This window comes from Hypanus sabinus, chromosome 16 (genome assembly GCF_030144855.1).
Source record: "Hypanus sabinus isolate sHypSab1 chromosome 16, sHypSab1.hap1, whole genome shotgun sequence".
Classification (NCBI taxonomy): domain Eukaryota; kingdom Metazoa; phylum Chordata; class Chondrichthyes; order Myliobatiformes; family Dasyatidae; genus Hypanus; species Hypanus sabinus.
Window position 1 is genome coordinate 28,317,525 of NC_082721.1, and position 23,818 is coordinate 28,341,342.

Here is a 23,818-nt window from a genome sequence, read left to right on the forward strand (position 1 = left end):
GTGAAACACCAAGTCATCATGAAAATGCTTAAAGATATTAATATTGATGGAAAAGATCTAAGAATAATCAGGAATCTCTACTGGCAACAAAGTGCAGCCATACAGATAGACAACGAGATTGGTGAAAATCAGCCAATAAAGCGAGGAGTCAGACAGGGTTGTGTTCTATCATCAGACCTGTTCTCCATGTACAGTGAAAAGATCATGAGAACCATACAAGACCTACCTGGAATAAGCATAGAAGGATACAACATCAACAACCTCCGCTATGTGGACGATACAGTACTGACAGCAAATAGTGAAGTACATTTACAGAAACTAGAATCTACCATCAATACAGAGAGCAAAAGACTTGGCCTAACCTTAAACAAAAAGATAACTGAAGTAATAGTAATATCAAAGAAACCTGATATTCCAAACTGTAGGATTGCATTGGGAAATGAAACCCTGAAACAAGTTCACAACTTCAAGTTCCTTGGAGATAAATGTTTAGGTTTTAAGAATATACATGGGATTCCCGTTAGCTGAGCCATCAGTTAATCGGGGAAGCTGCGAATTTGGGACAACTCTTAACGAACAAAAATTAAAACGAGAAAATAGCTGGGATCCCCTTCGTTTATTTGGGACACTGTGCTGCTTAATTGAGACAGGAGACTATTGCCAAATAGTTTCTAACTGTGTGCAGATGTGTGGCCATCTGAAACTACACTATACTTAGAGCAAACAGCTTTTAAATAGTGTCAGTTGTGAGTGTTTGTGTTCAAAAAGTAGTGATTTTTGTCACTGTTAGAAATAAGCAGCAAGACACTCAATGTGGTTTTGCTTACTGCAATTTCAAGCATTCAGGCTTGGCCAGAAGCGAAAGTGAAATGATTTCACTACTTCAATAAGTTAGGAAATATGAAAAATTTGAAGGTATCAACAATTATCTTAAATGTTACAATAAAATGAAAACTTGGAGGATCCAATCATCAAATCCAATGCATGCAAGCACTCCATTATCTGCACTAGGTTGCTGTGCTGATTTCGTTCATTTACAATCAATCAAAACACTGGATGAATTCTTCCACTGATAAACATTAGGAACAGATAGACAGTTTTATAGCACTGTAACTGTGTTAGAATTCATTTTTCATTTAAATACATAATTTGTTCTTCAGTTAAACAGTAGTGCGAATTTTTTTTTTAATATCTTTTCAACTATTTCCATTTCAACTATTCAGTAGATTGAAGCGGCCACTCAATTGGGCCAAAATGTACAAGTCCTGGTGTGTCCCAATTAACTGGAATCCAATGCAGTTATGAAACATCTTGGGTTTTTAAAGCTTAAAATTCAGTTTTGCCCTTTCAAAAGTTGTTAGTCTACAAGCAAAGTGGTCATGTGGTCATTGGGATGAGAGTAATGTTTGGTACATTTTTGCCTCTGTTCTCCGGGGACATGTACACACGTGTAAAGGGGGGGGGGGGGGTCTTCTTTTTCTTTGTTACTGTGTATGTAATCAAAAGGGCTTTGTTTTGTTAACTAGCAGGAATGTTTCTTTGTTGCAAGAGAGTGCTGGGAGAATTGTATTCCTTTGTAAACCAAATGGAGATTAATGTTCTTTCTTCTGAGTCTGTAAGCTTTTGTTGACGGGCTTTTGGGCAGATCGGCGCGAGGGGGTCGAGAGAGAGAGGACGCAATGCTGTAAGCCGGGTGAGGATCGGACCCCAAGTGGGGGTCCGAAGCCCGGAGGTACTCCGAGGAGGGGGGATGAAGCTAGAAGTGCTTGGTTGACCACTCGGAGGGTCCTGAGCTGCGAGTCGAAGAGTTCGGAGGGGATTGAATGGTGGCCAGAAGACTTCAGTAATTGAGCTCCAACAGTTGTGCACTAAGTGGTTTGGACTTTGATCAGTTTGGTGCCTTTTATTTTTTCTCTTCATATATACTGTATCATTATTAATCACTTAGTTATAGTAACCTTTATAAATTGTACTCATTTAATCGCTTATGGTGTACTGTCTGTTTTTGGGCGGGGCGGGGACATCATACAGCATCCACACCAGCTGATTACCCAGTTTGGCGGGGCCGAAGGCTGCTCCCCCTAGACGAGAATGAGCTGAGCGAGCCTGAGGCAACCCAGGGGGTTACACGTGCATCTTGAACCATCGGTGTCAATCTGGAAGACTTTGCAGATGACTACTGAAGCAAAGGAGCAAGGAACTAGTCACACCAGTGCCAAGTCAAGTGCTCTATGACGCCTGATGACGAGGATCTTCCCAGTTACTGACAAGACAGTGCCACTTCTCCAAACCCAAATACTGATTGGCCTTTCCAATTTACTCCAGCAGTTCTTCAGCCCCTTCAAAGCAGATCCTAGAACCTACAGGTAGTCAGACCTAATGGTGAAAGGGATGTTGGAATGATATGGCTACTTGATGAGCAAGGTGTTGCTATTCCTATGGTTGGCCTCTACAGGAGGTAGGGTGGGTATTGCTGACCATTCTGAGAACTTAGCATAGATCTGAGCAAAAGTTTGCAGCATTATCAACATACAGGGATGTTATAACCTGTGCCTCTAATGACTGGCAATGTCACCCCTCTTTAGTTTTCATTCCTCCTGGTGGATTCAAAGTGTTCCAAACACACAAAGACAGGAAAGAGCAGACAACACTGCCCGACTTCAGACAATGTTAAAACTATTTCCCACCCAATAATTTGGTCTGCACTGCAGATATCTGTGTAGGGTGGTGGATCAAATTTCTGATTCCCTCTGCAAACAAAAAAAAATTAATGTCCATCATGTATGCGTGTGATAAGCTGTTGAAGGCCTGCTTCTGGTCCAACCCAAGGACGTCAGAAGTTTTTCCTCCCAGATGCAGTGCAGGCTTGCTCTGGGTGGATCATCAGTCTCACAGCAGACATGACCTGGTTGATGATGGCCTTGGGCAGGATCTTTCCATCTACATTCAACAGTGAAACGGGCCTACAATTCTTATGTCCTCCCTCTTCCACTTCTGCTTGTTGAAGAGGGTTTTTATACATGCTGCCAGCCACAAGCATACATTTCCAGCAGCTCCCCCATCCTGTCCCACAGAACTGAATATAGCTCTGCCAATAAGCTGTTGATTTAGGTGCAAAGGAAATGGATAGAACCAGTCAGGTCCTCCTGCAATTATAGCTAGTCCAAATGCTTCATTCACTGTCATCTTGCACATGGGAAATTCTGAGGGGATATGCTGTCCGTGGCCTTACTGCTACACAGATGGGGATAAAAGAATCTGCAATCCTCAGTGAGCCAGATGAGAATGCTACTGAGCCAGACTCTTCCTTACAGAGCTCCACCTTAAACCTTTTGGAAGTGTGACTACGTCACACCTTGTTTGACAAAGTGAACTCTGGATCTGAAGATAACCTTGCAGAATTCCATAGCGAAGGACACAATTTGTTGGAGCTTCTCTGTCACATCCGCCCTCCCTCCCCCAAATGACTGCAGATATTTTTGCAAGTCTGAAGTTGGCACAATTCCCTCCGACTTTCCTTTAAGGACACCTTTACAGGATGAAGAATCTCCTGATCACTTGGTTGGCTCCTACCAGTGAATCAGAGAGTCAAGGAGGGGCTTTCAGATTATCCAACCTATGTAATCCCAATTTAGCTCCAGAAAGTTCTCTAGGATCAGCACTTTAACATTCAATATCCATGTCTCAGCTTGCACTTTGATCCTCCTGTAGGTGACAGAATGCATGAAGGCTGCAATGGTCAGAGGAACACTTGCATGACAGCAGTGAATCTGACTAGGATTATCCTTGACACAAAATCTGTCTGGGACCTCACTGAGCTACCCATCCCAGTTCAAATATGCCACAGCTGAGCTCTAAATGCAAGAGTGCTGAAGGCATTGCACAGCTTTGCATCTTTAACAATTTCCATTAGGAGCCTAGAGCTGCTGCCCAGTCTGCTGTAGGAATGCTGGATCAGCCAACTATGTCAATGATGCTGCTTGGTCAATACACATTAATTAGCCAAAGTGGATTGTTACAGTACATTTCATCAGCTACAAGGAGACACCATCCATCACATTTTTGACTTTAGTGATAGAGAAGCTACCTCTCCTCAGCAGAATTCCCAGACAAGATGCAAGTCCATCATTCCTACCCCACTCCCCAACCATATAGATCAGGCATGGGCAAACTACAGCCCGCGGGCCATATGCGGCCCGTTAAGCTTTTTAATCCAGCCCACAGAACTTGATGAAATTATATTAATAAACCTTGTTAATGTTTTTTCCCCGCAATTCTGGCGTTTTCCCAATAGATGACGCACTCTATATACATTTGTGGCGACCCATTTCCTGGCACATCCGAACCGGCTGACAATTAGCCAGCGTTCCGGCTAAGGGAGATAGCCTGCGGGGATTTGTGAGCACAGAGCTTTGGAGCCTCTGCGCCACGGGGGGAGGGGGGGCAGGTTGAGGGAGGCTTAAAAGTGAGGCTGGGGATTTCGAATAAAGTTCTTTTCTTCGACTGCAGTTACCGACTCCGTGTCATAATTTTAGCGCTGCATGTAGCACACCGCTACACATTGACCTTTGTTGAGGTGCAGCGTATTACTCCACATTTGCGCTTTACTCTTTGTTCGGCTCCACCTATTTGTGTGAACAGGCGTTCAGCGTCATGAACATCAACAAAGCCAGCCACAGATCCAAGTTAACTGACCAACACCTCAGATCCATCCTGAGAATCGCCACAACAAAACTAAATCCAGACTTTGATGCGCTGGCTAAAACGGGAGACCAACAACACTGTTCCCACTGAAATTAAAAATAAGTTTCTTCATTGTGTTATGTAAAAAATGCATTTGAAAATATTTTTTTCAATAAGCCTTACATGTTACATGTCATTTCTGTTAAGTGATGGACATGAGTAGTGCGCAGGTGCACGTACGTTCTCAAAATAAAAAATGCGCTCCAGATCAAATAACGCGCTCTGCATACTGGCGCGCTCTCACTGTTCTGTCTTTGTGCTGGTCGTTGTTGAGTTTTTGCACAGGGGACAATTGAATAAGAAGGAGCAGGACAAGTAGACCTGCATCTCCTACCGTTTTTGAAATAAAGACAGTCAGGAGGAGAGTGATGATGATAATATCTTGAAGGATAACAGAATTTTCAGTGCTTTAAAATAATAACTTACTATTAAAAAAAGCTGTATTTTATTCATTTAATTTTCAGTGTTTTAAAAGTCATTTCAATAAATAGCTAAATACCATGGGACTTCAAAGACAGATATTTTGTTGTAATGCATTTGTTCATTTTCAATTGAAATTAAAGCACATGTTTTCTACATATCCCATGATATTTTATTTTCTCTTATGAGGTGTATTACCAAAACACTCTGTCCATCTGCTCCTGGTCCGGCCCCCCTGTCAAATTTTAGAACCCTTTGTGGCCCACAAGTCAAAAAGTTTGACACCCCTGATATAGATGATCACTGGGTCAACCATCACAACTATCTCTGATAGTTACGGATGTGTGCCAGCCTACTCATTGCCCTTTATTCCCCATTGTATGTACTCTTAGAAGTCTGTTGTCTCTTGGGTAGTGGGTTCAGGGACTTTTTTTCTTTTTACCACCTGCCATTCCACTTGTTCCTCTGCCATTCCCTCTGTTAATGACTGTTCCTCCTCTCAGTGAGGGGCCTGGGAGCTTACAACTAGCATTGGAAGCTTGTGGTGCATGGTCGTGCTGTTTTTGCCTTCATACTAGTAGATGTGTAATCATCACTTCTCTTGGGAGAGGGGTGCTGTTGCCAGGTATAGACATATTTTGGGCAGGACTTGTAGAGATGGCCTGCCACCTGGCACTTGCTGGTCCCAATCCTGAATAGGTCTTTGATATCCACACAGCTCCCTCAAAGCAATAAGCCAGGAACAAGCTGCCCTCTACAGTAGGCACATGTGCGCTGAACATGTTATCACACCTCTGTTCTAGGAGAAGAGGGTGAAGAGTGGCAGCACTTCTAGTAGTGACAGCAGAACCTCATTTCCCATCTTCCAGAAGTGCTGCAGTACCTTCTGCCATCCCACCAGGTTCTTGAAGGTAATGTCAAAATACATGTTAGCTGGGAAGACCTGGAGGCAGTAGATGTCCTTCACCTCAATCTTATTGCAATCCATTAGAACCTCTTACATGAAGAGATCCTTTGTGTAGAGGCTCCCCTTCATGAGGTCATTCATCACCACCCTGATAATGATCCCAATACCCTTTCCTCCTCGCTATAGTTATCCTGATGGAGCCGGTTGGTTGCTAGAAAGAGATGCTCAATTGGTTTCCTAAACAGTGTTAAGATCCATCCTTACACCAGTAGCCGCTTGATAGCAAAGAATCACAGTTGTCTTCCTTTCTTCAAATTGAGTTCATCCACAAATCTACTTCGAAGATTAGCCTCCGTGATAATTGCCCTGTGAAACAGCATTTCTAATCACAGTCTCTGATTTGCACCAAAACCTACATACTGACATGTTAATAATTTACCAGTATATCAATACAACAGAAAGTTACATCAATATACAGGTAGCAGGTGAACAAAAACCTGGTCAAAGAGCACATGAAAGGAGAATCACCAATAGTGATGCAAATTAGAAAATTACAGGAGAAAAGAGATTCCTACATTTACGTCAGGAGGATGGTCTGAAGATAACGAGGCACTGTCAAAGTATTTGGAAAGAGATGAAATTTTAAAACTGAGCCTGTTACATGTAAACAACACCATAAACAATATGTATATAACAATTACAGCACAGAAACAGGCCATCTCAACCCTTCTAGTCCGTGCTGAACGCTTACTCCCACCTATCTGCACTCAGTCCATAACCCTCCATTCCTTTCCTGTCCATATACCTATCCAATTGTTTTTTTAAATGACAAAATCGAATGAGACATGTTTCAAGTCTGGGGATAAGCAGATTTTTGGATGAATTATGAATTGTGGGAGAGAGGAGGTCAATAAGGAGCACTAAAGTGGTAAACAGAATAAAAGTACAGCTAGAGTTTCAGAATAACTAAAGGCGGAGTTACTCATGGAACAATTATGTTTAGAGACTCATGGGGGGGGGGGTCAAGTGGGATGTCAGGAATCTGGCTTGTGCTCTAGCCACAAGTAACAGAGAAAGTGGCCAATCAGAGGGCCTGAAAGAAATGGCTTCCATTTGTTTAGCTGGAGAAAATTTAGACCTGATAGATTGAATGATAGGATAGTGGCTGCACCAAAGAACATGACATGCTTCTGAACCTTGTTCATAGCTTTGTAATACACTGCACGTGATGGGAGCACATCACAAAGACAAACCACAGAAAGCTGGTCAGTATACAACTTTCTATAGGCTATTTAATTACAAATTACTTCTTGATAGCAACTTCAACAGTCTACAATGGCATGAGAATACTGCACCTGTTAAATTCCCCTGCAGGTCAAGTGTCAGGCTAATTTGGACACATCTCCACTGCTGGGTCAAAATTATGAAACTTCCCTCATAAAAGCACAGAGACTATACACATTGAAAGTGGAAGGAAACCAGCACCACTTCAAGGGGCAACAGAAGAGCACAATGAACTGAGAAGCATGCTAAATTAATCCCAGAATGTTCCTTTTACCTCCAAAATGAATGGATCTACTTGAAAATGAGAATCCTGCCAAAAACATTAGACAATGTTACCATTTATGACCTCCTATATGATGCATTACAGTGAGGCAATGCACTTACTATACCACCCCACCTCATCAACCCAAAAGTACCTCACATACCCCATCTAATAAAAGACAAACACATGAAACGAAAACTGATAGAGCTGGAAATAATCAGGTAGTTGACCTGAAACATCATTCTTCACTCCACAGATGCTACAGGACTCAGCCCCTCTAAGTTAAACAAAGTCTCACAGAGGCTCTCTCCATTAAGGGAATCCACTCCAACATCCTGCATTAAATACTGTGCTGTTCAGCAAGTGGCGAAGGGGGCAGGATTGTGAGGTCAGCAAGAGCTGGCACACTGGACATTTGATTCAGTCACTGAGCTCGTGGGTGAGGCAGAAAGAGCACTTCAGCACCTGCACCCATGGCAGATCAGACTGCTCACACCACTTGGGGGTCTTGAAAAGATGCCCTAAAAATAGCCACCTCCTGGCTGGATGGCTGTGTTCAGAGGGATCACCATGTGCTCAGAAACTAAGAAGCATGACATTTTTCCAGCCTGGAATGTGCATAAACTGATAGTGCAACCAGTGATGAGCCAGAGAGGAAAACAGATCAAAGAACTGAGGAAGTGCCAGATTCACCTAGCTGCTCTTTCTAAAACCCATCTGGCAGATGAAGGAAACTGAGGGAGAAAGTAGTTACATCTTCTGGAAAGAGAATGCAGCTGACAAGCCTGGGATCCATGGTGTTGGTTTGCAATAAAGCACCAGCTTGTCAGTCAACTTTGACTTTCCCCTGAACATCTCAGGTCAATCCATTTGGTACTTACCAACTAAATGGCAACTGTCATGAGCGCTTTTGCACCAACTCTAAACTCCCGTGAGCATGGAAAGGAGGCCTTCTATGTTTACATAGACATGATATCATCAAGCATTCCCAAGAGGATAACTCTCTTAGGGGACTTCAATGCCAGAATCTGTTGAGACTTCAACTTTGGAAGGGTACCAATAGGGGGAAAAAAGGTATTGGCAGCATCAACTCAAACAGAGCACACGTCACCATATGTGATGAGCACAACCTAATGACAAATACTCTTCTGCTACAAAAACAAATTCAAAGCACCTTGTCAGCACCGCTAATCCAAATAGGGGCATCTCATTGACTATTTCATCTTCCAAGCTAGGGACTGCCGTGAAGTGAACATCACAAGGGTCATGATTGGCACAGATGACTGTTGAACTGATCATCACCTATCCACTCCATGTCCGGCTCACATATCTAAACCTTATAAATAACTGTATGGCCAATTCATTTTAAATACCATAAAATACAATGTTTTTTTTAAAATCACCCCATGTTCCATAACTTTTACAACAGAATTTCGACAGCCACAAATGATCTCATTCATGCTCATTTTAATAAACTCTTAAACTGATGTCACTTTGCCCATTCCAAATAATTACATTCAAATTAACCTCACTAAATTTGCAAATATTCAGTCTGTAAGAGGAGACAACCTTTTGTGGGAGGGTACACATTTTCAATGAATAATTTTCCCAGTTCACTGTCAGAATAAGGTGCAACAACGTAACTTCATACAAAATGAGATGGAGATTGAGACAGTCAATCCTGATGCAAGGTCTCTATCCAAAACGTCAAACATCCCTACACCTTCATAACCATGCCTAATCCACTGAATTTCTCCAGCAGTGTTTACAGCAACTGCAGTCTCTTGTGCCTCCAGACCGGGGGTCGGCAACCTGCGGCTCCCGAGCCATTTGTGGCTCTTTCACCTCTGTGCTGCGGCTCCCTGTGGCTTTGGGAAATAATTGGTCAGTATTTAATTAAAATGTATTTTATGTTAGTTTGTTAGCTTTTGAAATGTAATTCTAAATTTGAAGATTATGGTGATCTTGTACAATCTAAGTGTGGCGACACATTTCCTGGCACATCCGAAACGGCTCACAATTAGCCAGCATTCCGGCTAAGGGAGATAGCCTACGGGGGTTTGTGAGTACGCGTCTTTTGCAGCATCTGCGTCCATGGGGGCTGGGTTGAGGGAGGCTTAAAAGCAAGGCTGTTTAGTTCGAATAAAGCTATCTTTGACTGCAGTTTACTGACACCGCTACAACGTGTTTTTATCGCTGGCTGTCCAGACGGAAGGTGCTGAAACGCTTTGTCGCGTGTCTGGAAGAAGTGAAAACTTTCCTGGGCAGCAAAGGGCTCACCTTTCCTGAGCTGGAACAGCCAGAGTGGCTGGAAAAGCTACACTTCATGGTAGACATGACAGCGCACCTGAACACGCTGAACACAGCTCTTCAGGGGTAAGGACGTACAGCCCTGCACATGTTGGAGGATGTTTTGGCATTCGAGCGCAAGTTGACAGTGCTTGCCAGAGATTTACAGAAAGGCACTTTGTCTCACTTCCCCAATTTGAGAGAGTTCAAACAAGGTCACGACATGATAATTTCGGAGTATTTACATTCTGCAATCATCGCAATGCAAACATCGTTTGGGAAACGCTTCTGTGAGTTCAGAGAGGAAAAAAACACATTATCCTTCCCGGTCACTCCCTTAAGCATCGATCCTTCCCTACTGAATACGACTGCATTGGCAGGTGTGAGTCAACCTGATCTTGAGATGGAACTGGCCAACATAGCCGACAAAGACATATGGGTGTCCAAGTTTAGACGCTTGACAGCAGACCTTGAAGATGTTGCCCGTCAGAAGGCCGTTCTTGCTCAGAAACACAAATGGAGTGATATTGAAAACCTTCCAAAACCGGACAAACTTGTGTTCGAAACATGGAATGCTATGCCCGACATTTATGTAAACATTAAAAAGTATGCGCTTTGAGTCCTGTCGATCTTTGGATCCACATATGTAAGTGAGCAGGTGTTCTCCAACATGAACTTTATTAAAAACAAACATCGCGCACGCCTCACAGATGACAGCTTGCGATCCTGTGTAAAGATGAAGGTGACGTCATACAGCCCTGATGTGCAGACGCTGTGCGCTGAGGTCCAGGAGCAGAAATCCCATTAACCAAGTATGATAAATATTTTAATTGCCTATTATTTTATGTATATTCATATTTTTTCATTGTTCAGTGAAATAGTCCTTTTATTTTTCAGGCTGACAGCTGGCTGATGTTATTTTTGGTTTGCTGCTGGCGGAAAATTTAAGTTCGGCGTTTTTCATAAATACAAGAAGGACTCAAATAGACATTGAGTATTTTACTTAAAAGTAACTTTCAACCCAACGTCTTTTTTTCGGAGTTCAAAATGTTTTTGTTGCATGCAGAAATGTAATTTCGTTTTCTCTGCAGGAGTTCATCAATTTCATAAATGCAACACATTATAGTTTGTTTATACATAGCATAAAGGCAAAAAAAAACGTTGTATGCAGTGTTATTTCATTTTAAATGTCAAACGGGTTTTGCGGCTCCCAGTGTTTTCTTTTCTGTGGGAAACGGGTCCAAGTGGCTCTTTCAGTGGTAAAGGTTGCTGACCCCTGCTCCAGACTGAGAAAGTAGTGAGCCATGCTTGTTAGAATTCCTCTATCATGCACGGATGATGCTCAATTTACACACTACAGATTGAGACTAATCTATCAATTACTGGCTAATCACCCATCTTCACTTTTTTTTAAGTCAGTGTGCTCTTCAGACGCATTTACAATCTGAATGGTGTCAAGTTAGGAAAAGGGGAAGTACAATGAGATCTAGGCGTTCTTGTACATCAGTCACAATGTAAGCATGCAGGTACAGCAGGCAGTGAAGAAAGCTAATGGCATGTTGGCCTTCGTAACAAGGGAAGTTGAATATAGGAGCAAAGAGGTCGTTCTGCAGTTGTACAGGGCCCTGGTGAGACCACACCTGGAGTATTGTGTTCAGTTTTGGTCTCCAAATTTGAGGAAAGACGTTCTTGCTATTGAGGGAGTGCAGCGTAGGTTCACAAGGTTAATTCCCAGGATGGCAGAACTGTCATATGTTAAAAGATTGGAGCTACTGGGCTTGTATACACTGGAATTTAGAAGGATGATTGGGGATCTGATTGAAACATAAGATTATTAAGGGATTGGACACGCTAGAGGCAGGAAACATGTTCCTGATGTTGGGGGAGTCCAGAACCAGAGGCCACAGCTTAAGAATAAGGGCTAGGCCATTTAGAACGGAGTTCAGGAAAAGCTTTTTCACCCAGAGAGTTGTGGAACTATGGAATGCTCTGCCTCAGAAGGCAGTGGAGTTCAATTCTCTGGATGCTTTAAGAAAGGGTTAGATAGAACTCTTAAAGATAGTGGAGTCAAGGGATACGGAGAGAAGGCAGGAACAGGGTACTGATTGTGGATGATCAGCCATAATCACATTGAATGGCGGTATTGGCTCGAAGGGCCAAAATGGCCTACTCCTGCACCTATAGTCTATTGTCATTCTTCCAATGGGATGTGAACTTTCCAGATTAGTGATAGTGCTTTCTTGATCATAGATGCTCACCCTTAAATGGCCTTGACAACTAAAGAGACCCTTCCACCCCAAGCCACAGGTGTAAATAACCACAAAATTAAAGTGTCACAATCCTAGAAACAGTCAATTGAATGTTTGAGAGAGTCCAGCCTGCTGAGTATCTCCAGCATTTTGTGTGTGTTACAACAATCTGGCTGGAGGAGAAAAAGACAGGACAGGATTGGATTCTAAATACTGTGCCTATATAAAAAAGTATTCAACCCCCCCCCCCCCCCCCGGAAGTTAGCACGTTTTGTTATTTTACAACATTGAATCAGTGGATTTGTTTTTTTTTGACACTATCCAACAGAAAAATACTCACGTGTTAAAGTGAAAACAGGTCTCCACAAAGTGATCTAAATTACAAATACAAAACAAAATAATTGATTGCATAATATGCCACACCTAGTCACCACTGGTGCAGCCAATTGGTTTTAGAAGTCATTCAAAGGTAGAGCTGGTCATCTATGATCAACAAAGCTATACAGGAATGGCTTAAAAACAAAGTTAATGTCCAGAAGTGGCCAAGTCAGAGTCCAGACCTCAATCCAATTGAGAGTTTGTGGCTGGACTTGAAAAGGACTGTTTACGTACGATCCCCATCCTATCTGACAGAGACCTATCCACACAGACTCAAAGGTCTGTCAAAGGTACATCTACTAAATACCGACTTGAAGGGGGTGAGTAATTATGGAATCAATTATTTTGTGCTTAATAATTGTAATAAATTTTGACCAATTTGTAGAAAATTGTATTCACTTTGACACTTGATCAATGTCAAAAAATCTAAATTAAATCCATTGTGATTCAATGTTGTAAAGCAATAATACATGAAAACATCTTGGGGGGGGTGAATACTTTTTATAGGCACTGTATATCAAAGTCAGACAAAATAGGAAGTAGAATGGTGAGGGAGGAGGGGTTGTAAGGTAATGAGTGCAAGCATTAAGGAAAGCATTGCAGTACCAGAGAAATGTGACAGCACAACAGAATGTTTAGAATTAAAAATTTGATTACACTTTTAGCAGTAATCTGTACACTACAGGACTGATATTGCAGCAGAAATTTTATAGGTAAATTGTAGAGATGTGCAGAAAGAATAAAATCTTCAAAAATCCAAATGTTCTGGATCAGCAAAAACAAGTATTACAAAGAGGATGGAGTTTTTGAAGTGCGTTTATAAGAATTTCTTTCTAGGCTGATCGCATTGGTGGGCTTAGTTCTGGAACTGACTAAGGCCCAGTGGACCAATCACTGTGGCAATATCTAGAAGACAGACCATATGAGTAGAATACTCCTGAAAGGATACAGGAAACACAAAGGTAAAAACAGCCAAGAACAGAATGAGAATAGGCTCGACCCAGGAAAACTGTAGTCAAAGCTTGGTAGACAGAATTGTAATTGAATAATGAGAATTCTTTAAAAGATATAGTTTTGCTAAATCCTAGGTACATTCCCACAAACAGCAAAGATGGAGTAAGGCAAAATGAAAAAAAACATACAACTGATGTCAGGTTATTAACAGACAAGTGAGAATCAAACAGAGTTGGAAATGGAATTGCTTTATTATTGTCACATGTACCTAGACACAATAAAAAGCTGGAGCACCACACTATACACACAGATCAAGTCATTACACAGTATACCAGATAACACAAGTAAAACAATAACAGAATGTAGAACTTAATGTAACAGCTAGATAGAAAGTACAATGTACACAGTCAATAATGTGCAAGGTCATAACAAGGTAGATTTTGAGGTCAAGCATCTATCTTATTCCAAGGAACTATTCAATAGTATAACAGCAGGGTAAAAGCTGTCCTTGAGCCTGTCCAAGTGCAGAGATATGTCAGAACGCAAATATGGGAAGCAAAAAGCATGAACAAAAACTGGCAGCATACAAGAAGAAAATCCGAAAAAAAATTCCATGGATATATTACTGAAAAAGCAAAACGGGGTGGAATTAATCAAAGAAGAAAAAGGAAATTTACTTGGAGGCAGAGGGTGAGGCTGAGGTAATAAATCAGTTTCATCAGAAATAAGGTCCAGCAAAATCTCAAAAGGATGACTGAGATTCTGAATGGGTTAAAAATTGATCAAGTGCAAGCATGACAAAGACTCCACTTGAACATGCTGGATGACCACTTCACAGAATGCTTCTTTTTAGTTTCCAATGAAGACCTTGCATTTCCAATTCCCTGATGTTTTGACTCTCATCTCTTCTCCCCCCCCCCCCCCCCCCATTTCTGGCCTCTGACAATGTTCCAAACAAAACCAATACAAGTTTGGGCCCAAAAGCAAGTACTTCATTTTCTCACCAAGCAGTTTACAACCCTTGACACTCAACACTAAATTAGACTTTTGAAGTTAGTTCATCATGCAACATCAAAAAACAGCTTGCCATTACAAATGCCATCTGTCATGCTAGGTAGTTTCAGCACTTACTTTGGATTTGCAGGAATCCATCTCATAGTCAAGTTTTGTTTTGTTTCTTCATGCTCCCCTGTCCATATTCAACTTCAATGTACATGTCCTCAGGCAAGCTGGGGAAAAAAGCCTTCACCATCCTCTACAGCTGAATATACCACCTCTAGTATCATTCACCCCATCACAGACATTCCTGATGTTCTCTCTGTTTCTCAGCAACTCAAAACAGGCTTGATTTCTGACTTTATGGTTCTGATGAAAGCATCAGCATGCAACATCAAGTCTGCTCCTCTCCACACAAACGGCAAGTACTTTCAACATTTTTGTTTTTAAAATCCTGGAAGGCTAGCTGCACCTAGCAAATAAATAATCTGGTCCAAATGGGTGTTCACACAAAAGAAGAAAAATTCTACAAGATCATATTCTCCTAAGCACTTCTAAGTGCTAAATGGCACTATTTAGCCATAGTGCCACAGGACTAAAATAAATTGCAAGTACTACATTTTTCTTCTGACCAATCAGTTTAAACTCAGTGGTGGGGTAAGTTCAAAAAACAAGCAGGGATAGAATCAGTAACATTTGACAAGTGTGAATTGATTATAGAGCCGGATACAATTTTTTAAAGGCAAATAATAACTAATTAACCAATCTGGTGATAACAGACATTCAAAGGAAATGTGATTAACATGATGTACAGCATAGACTCCCAGAGGGTATTTGATAAAGTGTCACAATGTTGTTACAGTTTAGGAATGATGTGAAGGCTTTGAGAGGGTCCAGTCAGATTTAGCAAAATGATTCCTGGATGAGGAACTTTCATCACAGAGATAGACTGAGGAAGCTGGGGTTATTTCCTTTGAAAAGATTGTACGAAGATTGGATTGAATTTAAAACAACAATCATAGGCAGTTAGTAGATGGTCAAGATCTAAAATATATAGAAAAAACAATGGCTACATTAGAAAAAAGATACGATAATTCTTTTTCATAAGTGGCTAACATGTTCTACTAAAGGCTACAACAAAATCTGATGCACCTGCTGCCTTCAAAACAGAGCTGAAAGAAAGATTTTGCAGGACAATGGGAAAAGTGGTGAAATCAAACTAGCTAGAGAGCTCTGGTATAGTCTTTGTCTGGTCGTAACTGATTGGCCTTCAGCCATACTCATTGTGATTAAAAGAACCATGGCTGATTTCTGATAGAAATCATTGATTTCAAGACTACCTCATGCAATGGCAGAAGCAGATGCAAACATATACAGAATGTTAACCAAATGGCCAGACAGTAATTTCTGGGAATTGTAAAAATTGATATCCTAAATGCCTACATGGAGCAGAAAAATCATAGGTGAACCTACAGTTCAAAGATAGAGGGGCATGGTACAGGTAATCAACCATTTTGTTTTCTGCAGAAATTGGAATAGGGTTATTTTCTACAGATCAGCAAAATGAATAGCAGATACTACTATTTTAGGCTTTGCTCAGAAATAAAATTTCAGAACACACTGTACTTTAGTAATCTCCCATTCTCTTGGTGTATTGGGTGCAGGTGAATTTTTTAAACAATGCCAACCAAGGTTAGCACTGGAACACTAAGCACCATGTAACTCATTGATAGCTTACATTTCCAGCTTATGCACAGGCTAGCTAGTGTTACTCTTTTGAGTAAAGGGCAATAAGTGCCATCATTTATAGGCATAGCTGCCACCAGATATTTGGAAACTTCATCCAGATTACTAAATTGAGGAACACACACAACATGCTGGAGGAGATCAGCAGGTCAGGCAGCATCTATGGAGGGAAATATGCTTCAGCTAACATCCTTCCTCAGGGCTGAACAAGGGGGAAGAAGCCAGACTAAGGTGGGGGAGGGGAAGGAGTACAAAATGCCAGGTGATAGGTGAGGGAGAAGGTGAGGTAAATTGAGGGTTTTGGCTGATAAATCTATAATGAATCCATATTAAATAGGGACAGGGAAGGAAGCAGAGTTAGGGGTAAGAGGATGTGGCAGATCCAAAATGCAAGCATCTTCAAAAAGTTGGGAGTTTTCACCTTCGTCGGCTATTACAAATATTGAGGTAAAGTGAATGGTGAATATTTTACTCTGAAATTTTAAAACAACCACTTTTGGGAATTATATACAGAGCCTGAAACCTGGGATACAAATAAAAGGAATACCTACAATAATGTCTCTGAATAAATATTTTCCTATTACATGTAATAAATACATGCAAGCTAGTACTTTTCTCTTTGACCCTTATTCAGAATCCTTCCTCATTTTTGTCCTTTTTAGTTTTCCACTCTCGTTCATTCTTGTCAATTGACTGTACATATATACCGCCAAATGAAATGTTCCTGTGCACCCACAAGACACAAAATGTTACCGAAAATTGATAATATAGTTCAAAATGCATGTAGTGAGCAGCACAGGTAGGTGGTAAACAGCCATCCTGGTAACGACCTTGGTGATGACAGGGTATTCATTAGTCTCACAGCCTGAGGGAAGAAGCTGTTGCCCAGTCTGGCAGTCCTAGTCCTGATGCTCCTCCATTTCTTTCCTGATGGTAGTGGGTCAAAGAGATTGTGGGATGAGTGGTAGGGATCCTCAGCAATGCCTCGAGTCCTTCTTATACAATGCTCCTGGTAAACAATTCAAATAGAGGGAAGGGAGACCCTGGCAATCCTCTCGGCAGTTTTTACTATCCTCTGTAGGGTCTTGGGTCCGAAGCCTTGCTGCTTCCAATTGTTCAGTCCAAAGCAAAGGAATTCCACTTCATAAAATTTACAGTGCAATGATTTCAGCCTGACTAGTCCATGCCATTTAACCCGAGACTCCTCTTACCTCCTCCTCACAACTTAATTTTTTAACTGAACAGACTAAGCTGAATTGGCAGAATCGACCTCAATATCGACATATTTGGAAATCTTTAAAAACGCTCATGTTCAATATTGAGAAATGCAAAGACTTGCCCAATATTGCACTTTGAATTGTATCACAAGCAGAATGAGGCCCCTTGTCCAACAGCCTAGCAATAGCTCTATTTAATCTTCCTGATTAATCCCTCTCCCCTTCTTCTCTATGAGCATGCAGCATTCCACCTCAAGTCTTTCATTTATGCCTTCAGTAGATTTTTTTGTTTTCAGGCATTACATTTCAGATCACAGAACTTTAAAGATCGGGAATCAACTCCTAACTTCCAGAAGCTACTGTACTTGTGCAGAACACACCTTTTAGTGTATATTTGCAAATGCCTCATTTATATTCAGTGGTCCAGAGTCAAGGAATTCATAAACTACAAAATTAGCAAGCTAAAACCATATTGCCTAACAAGTGATGCAAGGAAGCAAGCAGAAGATGATTTAAAACAGCATTATTCCAAAGCACTCTTGAAACAGTGGTATGTGGGCAAATAATTGGTCAGCTTCTTTTCATTACAACACAAATGGATTAACAAATAAATCTCTATTTTGATGATACCTTTAGCATTGGTTAAACTATATGAGCCTGAGCCATGTAAAGGAGATATTAGAGGACAAGAAGCTAAGACAAACTCATCTGTTTCAAAGTGTAATCAAAGCAAGAAGGCAAAGTTTAAGAAGAAAGTTTGACTGCTAAAGGATTTTAGCAAGTTAATGTGGACACAATCAAGATGTGGATAGATATGGACAATTGGGTGAAGCAGACACAAAGAGAGGGACGTCATGGAGGAATCTGTAAACAATTAGCACCAAAGGGGCTTCCCTTCCTCCACCATTAACACTGCCCTCAACAGCACCTCTTCCATTTCACGTACGTCTGCCCTTACCCCATTCTCCGCCACCCAAGAATGTTCCTCTTGTCCTTACCTACCACCTCACCAGCCTTTGCGTCCAGCACACAATTCTCTATAACTTCTGCCATCTCCAATGAGTTCCCATCACCAAGCACATCTTTCCCTCCCCCACCCAAACTTACTGCTTTCCACAGGAATTGCTCCCTATGTGACACCTTTGTCCATTCGTCCCTCCGCACTGATCTCTCTCAAGACTCATCCTTGCAAGCACATCATGCTTCACCTGCCCCTATACCTCCTCCCTCACTACCATTCAGGGCCCCAAAAGTCCTTCCAGGTGAAGTGGGACAAGCCAGTGGACACCCATTTTAATTCCACTTTCCATTCCCACAGGTCAATCTCCCACCTTATCTCCTTGCCCACCCATTACCACCTTCTGGCGCTCCTCCCTCCCCACCTTTTCTTTCTTCAATGGCCTTCTGTCCTCCATCAGATTTCCCTTTGTCCAGTTCTGCATCTCTTTCACCAATCTAATTCTCAGCTCTTTACTTCATCTCCCCCTCCCAATTTTACCTATCACCTTATGTTTCTATCCTCCCCCCCTCCCACCTTTTAAATCTACTCACCTTTTTTCCTCCAATCCTGCTGAAGGGTTTTGGCCTGAAACGTTGACTGTACTTCCCCCACCCACAGATGCTGCCTGGCCTACTGAGTTCCTCCAGTGTTTTGTGTGTTGTTTAGCCACTATTTACTTGGCTTAAATGACAGGACACCAGTAAAGAAAAAGTTTGTGAACCCTTTGCAATTACCTGCTTTTCTTCATTAATTATTCATATAACGAGGTCTGATATTCATCCAAGTCACAATAATAGACAAACACAATCTACCTAAATTAATAACACAAACAACTGTACTTCTTCTCGTCAATACTGGGTACACCATTTAAACAATCACAGTCTAGGTTCAAAAAAAGTACGTGAACCTCCAGGGTAATGCCTTCTACAAAAGCTAATTGGAGTCAGGTGCTCTAATCAATGAGATGAGTTTGAAGGTGTGGGTTGTAGAGGTGCTTTTTTATAGAAAAAAGACACACAAAGTCAGGTTACCTCTTAACTTTCAGATGACCTTAGAAGAACTGTAGAGATGCATAATGCTGGGAGAGGCTACGAGAGCACTTCCAAAGACCTGAGTGTTCATCAGCCCACAATAAGAGAAATTTTCTATAAATAGGAGGAAATTCAGTACTGTTGCTACTCTCCAGCAAAGATCATACCAAGAGCACAATGCTGAAGGAAATGAAAAACCCAAGGGTATTAGCAAATGACCTGCAGAAATCTCTCGGTTCACGTATCTACTATATAAAAAAAAAACACTGTACAAGAATGATGTTCATGGAACGACACCATGGAGGAAACCACTAGTCTCCCAAAAAAAACACTGCTGCATGTTTCAAGTTTGCAACAGACCACCTGAAAGTTCTACAATGCTTCTGGGACAATGTTCTGTGGCCAGAGGAGACAAAAGGTAAACTTACTGGCAGAAATGTACCACTATGTCTTCTGGTATATATAACAGAATCACAAAGAGCAATGCACACCAACATAAAAGCTCATCCCAACTGTGAAGCATGGTGGAAGGATCATCATGATTTGGGGCTGCTTTTCTACCTCAGGGCTTGGACAGCTTTCAATCGTTCAGGGAATAAAATTTTACAGGAGAATGTCAGAGTAGCAGGCCGTCACCTAAAGCTTAACAGAACTTGGACAATGCAACAAGACAATGATCTGAAACACAAGAGTGAATCAACAGCAGAATGGTTTAAAAAGAAGAAAATTTGTGTTTTGGAATGGCCATCAGAGTCCAGAATTTAACCAAATTGAGATACTGTGGTGTGACTTGGAGGGCTGTTCATGCAAGTATCCCACAAATATTGATTAAATGAAACAGTTTTGTATAAAGGTATGGTCTAAAATTCCTTCTCACCATTGTGCAAGTCTGATCAGTAGCTACAGAAAACATTTGGTGGAGGTTATTGCTGCTAAAGGAGGTTCTACCAGTTATTAAATACAAGGGTTCACATAAGTTTTCCAGTCTAGACTCTGAAATATTGAACAATCTGTTCAATAAAGACATGAAAAGTACAATAGTTTGTGTTACTAATTTAGACAAATTATTGTGACATAGATGAAGACTTAGACTACATTGAGTAATTAATGCAGAAAAGCAGTTAAGGGTTCATAAACTTTTTCTCAATTATAGTTGTTTCCAATCTACTAGTCTTTCTACATTAGTCTTCACTCAGCCAATCTGGCACAGCACTTAAATTTACATGAATTATCGCAACATTCTACCTGATCATTTTATCTGTTGTTAACATTTCCCTCCCACACCACACGATCAGAATCAAATTTAATACTTTGCCTACATAACTTAATTCATCTTGCCATTGCAGATCTTTCATTCCTTGAAAGAAGATCACAGCATATCAAGAGGCCAGGCAAGTGGACAGAGGGAGTGAAGCACTTTGTTTCTTAAAAAAATTCAGTCAAATGCTTACAAAGAAATGAGAGATTTAAAAGATGTAGTATTGTGAGCAAAATTAAGAAACTACAAAGGTAAAAAGACCCTGATGACCTCCAAAAAGTTGCCAGGATGTGAGGTACAAACTATGAGAGATGGAAAAAGCATGAGGTGTCAGGTACTTGGAGGCACATAGGCCAAAGTCAGTATGGTTTCCCTAAGGGGAAATCTTGCCAGACAGATCTACTGGAATTCTTTGAGGAAGTAACATGCAGGATAGACCAAGGGGAGTCCGTGAATATTGTTTAATTGGATTTTCAGAAGGCGTTTGACAAGGCACCACACAAGGCTGCAGACCAAGATAAGAGCTCATGGTATTATAGGAAAAATACTACCATGGAAAGAGATTGCCCGACTGGCAAGAGGCAAAGAATGGGAATAAAGGTGGCCTTTCTGGTTGGCCAGTAACTAGTAACATTCCATGGGGATTGATGATGGGCGCACTGCTTTTCACGTTATATGTTAGTAATCTGGGAAACAGAACTGATGACACAGTGGCCAAGTTTGCAGATAATACAATGATAGGTGGAGGGGCAGGTTGTGTTAATAAAGCAGCAATTCTGTATAAGGGGATGGACAGATTAGGAGAATGGGCAAAGATGTGGCCGATGGAATATAGCATAGATAAATGTATGGCCATGCACTTTGGTAGAACTAATAAAGTGTAGACCATTTTTTAAAGGGGGGAGGAATTCAAAAATCAGATGAGCCAAGTTACCTGGGTGTCCTTGTGCTGGATTTCTTAAAGGTTAGCTTGAAGTTTGAATCAGTGGCAAGGAAGACAAATGCAAAGTTAGCATTAATTTCCATACAACTAGAATATAAAAGCATGGATGTAATGCTGGGACTCTACAAGGCATTAGTCAGACCCCACTTGGAGTACTGACAGCAGATTTGGGCTCCTTATCCAAGAAAGGATGTGCCAACATTGGGTGCAGGGAGATTTATGAAAATTATCCCAGGAATGAAAAGGTTAATTTACGAGGAGCATTTGATGGCTCTGGGACATGTACTCTGTAGTTTAGAAGATGCCAGACTTGGGGGGGGGGGGGGGGGAGAAGAAAGAATCTCATTGAAACTTACTGAATATTGAAAGACCTAGATAGAGTGGACATGCAGAAGATGGTTCCAACAGTGGTAGAGTATAGGACCAGAGGGCACAGCCTCTGAACAGAGATGAGGAGGAATTTCTTTTGCAGGCAGGTGGTAAATCTGTGGAATTCATTGCCACAGGTGGCTGTAGAGGCCAAGACATTTGGTATTTAACAATGAGTTTAACAGATTCTTGATTAGTAAGGACATCAAATGGTGCAGAATGAAGGATGGAGAATTAGGTTGAGAAAGAAATAAAATTAGCCATGATTGAATTGCAAAACAGCTTCAAAGGGCCAAATGGCTTAATCCTGCTTTTATGACTTAAGGCCTTATCAATGTCATACAGCCAAATCTTTGAGTCTTAATTCAATATACCCATGGTTCTGATAATCTGACCATTTACTTTCAAACAAATTCAGAGTTTTGGACAAGCTCATACAACACACCTTAAATCATGGCACTCATAGAGAACATAATGATCCAGCCTTAACATATTCCACCCATTCCTTTCTAGTTCTTGTATAAACAAATCACATCTGCTTCACCAACGCGAAAATATCTAATTTACCCAAAAACATTTACCACGAAGATATCCCAGAGAAGTTACATATTACACAAATCGGATTGTTGACACATACCTCACATCCTCCATAAGAAATCGGATATATTCAGCAGCGCATCCTTTCATGAAGGTTCATCCATTCAACAAGATCACGGCTCATCCGAGAATTGTCTCCACTTTAACGCGTTACCTCAAAATATCTCCCCTTACTCCGCAACCAACCATTCAAACCTTAATATCGCAGCCCCTCCCCAAAGGAGGCTCCTCCACACTTCAACATACCAGATAACCTTTGAAGACACTATCACCCCTCCTTTCAATCTACTCGCGCCCCCCCCACTGAAATTTCATCCCTTTAATTAATCCCACTCCTCCAAAACCCCCAACACACACCTCCCCGAAATACAGTAACTCCACCCTTCACTCCTCGTCCCCGTCGGAAAAACATAACCCACGCCTCAAAACCAGACCCCGCCTTGGTCCATTAACCCTTCCTCCTGGGCCCATAGATCGAAGTCCTGTCCCTCCCGGGAGCTGTCGCTGCCTTACCGTGCCGCCGTCCTTGATGATGATTTTCTTGGCCAGCAGGACGCTGCGATTCAGCCGCTTCTTTTTCTTTCCTTGAGTCATTTTGCTCACGCGGCCCGAGCCGGCTCGACCTGCCTCATCGCCATAGAAACGGCCGGAACCGACAGCCGCCCCGACCCCTGTCCGCCATTTCCCGCAGACGCCGCCGCCGCCGCCTCAACCGAACTTCGCCCGCTGCCCAATTGCCGACCGCCTGCCCGGCCTTGCGTGCGTGACGTAGCCAAACCTGCTAGTACAATCCCGTAACCCCACCTGCATCGTGCGGAAGCCACGCCCACAGATGGCCAGAAACACGCCCACTAGATGTTAAACTCAACGCGCACGCCGCCAGAAAGCGTTTGTGACCGCGCCCATTTCCCTGAACCACGCCTGTCCTCCGTTCTCATTGGTCGCGGCTGATCACGCAGTTTGACGCAATAAGCCCGTGCCTGAGAGGCCGGTGGCAAAGTCAATCACCGAGCTCGTCTCTCTTCGCCATGTCATTTGGTTCCGGTTGGAGCATGTGATATAGAGGTGACGTCATGGAATTGCCTCTACCAGCGCATCTGGTAGAGAATTTTTCTTCGGGGGTGTAGTGCGAGCGTTTGTTGTTTTGGCCGTTATTTGTGAAGGTAAACTTTAAT

General features: G+C 41.8%; 1 protein-coding gene across 2 annotated transcripts in view; it reads right to left on the reverse strand.

The window, feature by feature from the left end:
• LOC132406153 (hippocampus abundant transcript 1 protein-like) overlaps positions 1 to 23,402 on the reverse strand; it is a 70,785-nt gene extending 47,383 nt beyond the window's left edge. The window contains exon 1 of one of the 2 annotated variants that reach the window (XM_059991421.1): positions 23,157 to 23,402. In XM_059991421.1, the coding sequence (XP_059847404.1) occupies positions 23,157 to 23,237 (81 nt within the window). In that variant the 5' untranslated portion in view covers positions 23,238 to 23,402. Of the gene's footprint in view, positions 1 to 22,683; positions 22,938 to 23,156 lie in introns of those variants that run through there. The other variant, XM_059991422.1, reaches the window with a different exon arrangement.
• Positions 23,403 to 23,818: the final 416 nt, after the last annotated feature.